The 4,800-nt window shown below is 35.0% G+C and overlaps 1 protein-coding gene across 1 annotated transcript in view; it reads left to right on the top strand.

Moving 5' to 3' along the window:
* The first annotated feature begins 898 nt into the window (after positions 1-898).
* The window catches only part of SPATA17 (spermatogenesis associated 17), a 53,496-nt gene continuing 49,594 nt past the window's right edge, over positions 899-4,800 (top strand). The window contains exon 1 of the mRNA XM_009587847.1: positions 899-1,015. Coding sequence (XP_009586142.1) covers positions 917-1,015 — 99 coding nt within the window. The 5' untranslated portion in view covers positions 899-916. The remainder of the gene's footprint in view (positions 1,016-4,800) is intronic.

Here is a 4,800-nt window from a genome sequence, read left to right as displayed (position 1 = left end):
AAAAGACGTGTAGATGAGGCGCTTAGGGACATGGTTTAGTGGGCATGGTGGTGTTGGGTTAACAGTTGGACTTGATGATCTTAGAGGTCTTTTCCAACCTTAATGATTCTATGATTCTATGATTCTATGAATACACAGACCCAACCATTTAGATGACACTATGTGTTTGCAAACCTCTGTCATGCAGTGGCTCATGAGGCAGTTATGTTCTTGTTTCTTGTGGTGGCCTATACCATTGCTATCAGACCAGTGTAGAAAGTGACATATGCAGGAAGCCTAATGCTATGGAAACTCCTCTTAAGGACATTGCACGCGTAAAAGGTTTACATCCAGTTCTCTATGCCTACATTCTCAACCTTACAAAAGGCTAAGGGATCTAGGAGTGAATGCCAACTATAATCCTCTCTCATTCCATAAGGTCTCCCCTGTTTGCAGATCAGAAAGAGGTGTTGCAAGGCAGTAGCTGAAACATAAGTGAACATCTTTCATTTTGAAACCATTTGAAGGAAAATCACAAAATTATAAAAACTTCTCCTTAGAGAAATTCAAACTAAAATGACTCTTAAAGACAAAAAAAGGACATCTATGAATGCTATTTTATCAAGCTATAGAAATATGTAGGTTGACATATTCTTCAAAAGAGTAAGCAATATGAACTAATATACTGTTCATAGTTTTTATCATTTTAATCCTATTTCTTCACAGTTATATCCATGTAGAATCCTGCTGCTGTGCAATTGAATGAAGTGTAATTTTGCATTCCAGTGGCGTCAGTATACTGCTAATACATAATAGCAGAACAGTGTGAAACTATAAAAGGGTTAAAGTAAAATAAAACATTAACACATCTTTTATTGTTGTAATATAATTAGCAGGCTTATTTTATTACAGGAAAGAACTCCAAGAGTACACAGAAATGAAGGAAAATGAAGAGAAAAGGAAAGACCTAGAAAAGAAAGAAAAGGAAAAGAAATACCAAGCCCGAAAGATGCATTACCTCCTTAGCACTGAGCAGGTTGGTATACCTGTCCCTGACAGCTCGTGCAAACCACTTGGGCCCCCAGCCTGACAGAGATAAACTAGCAGGCTGAATGGGACATGACTTGTTGAAAAGATATCACAAAGACACTACTTCGAGTTCAATTTAGTGCTTTTCTATAGGCAAGAGCAGGTACCATGACTATTCCGTGACAGCAGCTTCATAGAGGCAGCATCAGCACTGCTAGCAGAAAGAGTCCAAGTCAGCAGTTTGATCTGCCACTGTGATAACACAACACGAAGGGCACAACCTCACTTTAAAAACTCATTTTGACTGGCTTATTGTTGTGTTGTTGCACTTGTCAAGAACTAACAAGTTATTAAGCTGAGAAGGGATTTCATTTTTTTTCCTTTTTTTAATTGAGCTAATGCTTGGATTGGTACCGTGTTCTGCTTGTTTTTAGGGTAGATTGTAAATGCAGGTTTTCAGCTAAAGCTTTTCCCAGAACTGCCTGAATCAGCTTATTTAGCGTGATTGTTTTCACATAGAAATGCCTCTGATTTAATATTTACTGATTAATTTGTTTTGTATTGATAAAAGTGGTATACTTTTTCAAGCGTTCTTATGTAAGCTGCTTTACAGACAGGCGAATATGGCAGTACCTATATCTTATACAAAATTCATATGATTGGTAAAGCTTGTGGATTTGCCCTTTTTTAGTCCCCTTTTCTGAACTCCTGTAAAAAAAAAAAAAATTTGTGTCCATAAATGTTTGGTGACTGGTTGTTCTTCATATGAATAAGGAATTAACATGCAATCAGAGTATCCTAGTATGAACTAAGTGCTTGCTTTTTATAGGTTGTTAATTATAATATGTGTGTAAGAATCCTAAAGAATGCAGGAAAAATACCATGACACTTAGTGACAGAATATTTAATCTTTCCCTCTGTTTCGGAATCATTTGTGATCTATCCAATAAAAAGAAATATAGTTTAATTAACTGGATATCAGTTATGAAAACTCAATTTGTAAATCAAATTTAAGTAATTTTATTTGCAAAAAAAATACCATAGTAAAATATTAGTAAAAAATGGCATAAAAAGTTTTCTGAGTGGCTTTAGGCAGGGGAGCTAATTAATAACTGAAATTAGCTCACAATAATTGATTTGTCCAGATGTAGATCTAGAATATTAAGAATAATCTGCACAGTGTTTTTGTATTGTATTAAACTGTACAAAATTGGGAATTCTTGTTTTGAACAGAACAGTTTATGTAAACAAATGCATAAACATTAATATGTTTACCTGGAGTACAAAAATTGTCTGGTTAGAGAAATTGAGTCACCTGTGGTCTAAAAAGATTTTAGTAAACTTCATTCACTTCTAATGATACTGGTTTAGCAAACTGTAACACATTTTTAAGGAACGGCAGGTAGTGCCTTATTTCAGCCATCCACCTGGAGGACTGCTGGTAGAGGGCAGCAGTAACTATTGTGTTCTGATGAATTTGGGTTTCTGATTTTACAGAATTAGAATCTAGCTAGCAGTGTTTGGCAGAACAAAAATATGCCTGGTTTTGCTTGCTGAGATGGTTTGTGATTACTGAGACTCAGAGCTCACAGAATTTTTCCTTTATCACAGAACGGTGCTCCAAGAACCATCTTCTTTTGCAGGTAGTATTTCAAAACATGAATGGATATAAGTCAATGCAACACCTACAGACAACCTGAAAACCAGCAAACATATATGTGAAGTAAACTACTTATTACAATCAAAGTCTGTATTCCACAATTGCACATAGTTACAGAATTTGATATCTTGCTAAGATACAGGGCAAATTATTTCAATGCAGAATTTACTGGTTTGATGCTCTGTCTCTGACATTTTACTCTGTATATGCCTGGTCTTTTGACTTGACTACAGCTGTGTCTTGCTGTCTTCAAAGGATAGTTAATTGGATTACTGAGCAAGGTCCATTCATGTCTCAGTAGAACTAGGCAGCAAAAGTCAACGCTTTTGAGTGAGTTAAGGAAAAAATATAATTTGTAAGCAGGGGGCATAACAAATGAAAAGAGGAGATTGATGAGCTGGACTTATTGTAGAGTCATGTATTAACTAAAGCTCAATGAGTTTTAGAGATGATCTGCTAAAGTTTGCTACAATCTCCTCCCCTTCCTGCCATGCATAACGAGGTGCAATGACGGAGCTGAGCCACCTCATGCATCAAGGCTGCAGATGTTCAGGCAGGTTATATGGACAGCGTTACAAAATCTGTATTTGCAATAATTGTTTCAGATATATCCTATAGTTTTGAATCTTTTTGTTTTACTACAGGCAAAAAGGGTGAGAAAAGGGTTTTTACTTATTGACCAAAAGGAATTAAGGAGTTATTGCTCCTCACTTTTAGTAAAGAAAGGCATGTCAAGTTCCATTTTCCACTCCCTGCAAGCTGAAGCCCAGAAACCCATCTCAGAAGTGTGTTACAGGTTAAACAGAGAGATGATCAAACATCGTAGCATTGCACAATGTAGCAGATCATACAGTGATCCTTTCTGGACTTACAGTCTATGAATCCTTTATTGATTGCAGAATTTGCTCTTCTTATTCCATAGATTTTATATATATATAAAAAAGGTTGTGCCCATTCCTAATTGCTACCATTATTGTGCATTTCAAAGAGTAAAACTTAAGAATGCTAGTGTCATGAATGTACAGGGGCATCTAGTATGTATATAATAGCATGGCCTATGATGAAGTCAACATGTTTTGTCTTTTTCACGAATTAACTTGCTATTCAAGCATTTATTTCTTCCAGAAACTGTTACCTTTATAAAGAAAAAAAAAGGGGAAGAAATGGATATCAAAATCTGAATTAGTATGCATTATTTGTTGTTACTGGTACCAGGTATATACACATAGTCTTATATAGACAGATGTGGGCTTGCTTTGATTACTTTCCAAGCCAATCTGGAGCTATAACACGGGGCTGAACCCAAACTAATTAGCCCTGTTGAGAGCCATGGTATATTAGCTCAAGAATTAATGCAGTTACACAGCTTCTGGTCAGCTCAAAATATGGGCAGAATAGTGTGTTCATACTTTAAACTCAGGAACAAGGAGTTTGATCTGCCTATAAAATATTATATAAGCATACCTACATTTAAGTTGTTTTGTCTGCACTTCCCCACCTTTTTGGGAGGGAGGTGTGTGTATTGAGTACCATTGCTATGAAACTGACATTCAGGGAAATCACTGGATGATAAAAAATGTATGGTATTATACTGTACTTTACAATTTTCCTATATTTTTTGCAAACAGTTGACTGAGTGTATTTTGCCGTAGAAACATACCCAAATATGACTTATTTCCCATTGCTACTTGTAGAAATACATTGCATTTACGCAAACATTTTAATCCACATAAGAACTAAGCAGTTCATTTGAATAAAAGAATGTTAATATTTTAGCAAAGAAGTTTAAAGACAAGAAAGCTAAACAAGTTAGGATATTTGCATAATCAATAATTCCTACAGTAGAATGTTAATTTGCTGTTATTAATAATATATATTAATAATTTATATTAACAACATAATTATTGACTGTCTTTCTGTGAAAGTACCATGTTATGCATCCTGCCAACTTGAAGACACAGCTTTTTCCTTTACTAAAAAACAGCTACGTTTTTTTCTTTTTCTGTAGTACTGGTAACATCCATGCAACACAAATATAACCCTATTTGTAGGCATAATAGTGGGCTTGAAAAAAGAAAGTAAATTTTTATTTGATTTAAATTAAGTTAGTTGCCAAATAATATTTGGAGAAA

The sequence above is a fragment of the Fulmarus glacialis genome, unplaced genomic scaffold (genome assembly GCF_000690835.1).
Source record: "Fulmarus glacialis isolate BGI_N327 unplaced genomic scaffold, ASM69083v1 scaffold2931, whole genome shotgun sequence".
Lineage (NCBI taxonomy): Eukaryota > Metazoa > Chordata > Aves > Procellariiformes > Procellariidae > Fulmarus > Fulmarus glacialis.
The sequence above is the reverse complement of the archived record's forward strand: the minus strand, read 5'-3'. Positions and strand labels throughout refer to the sequence as shown.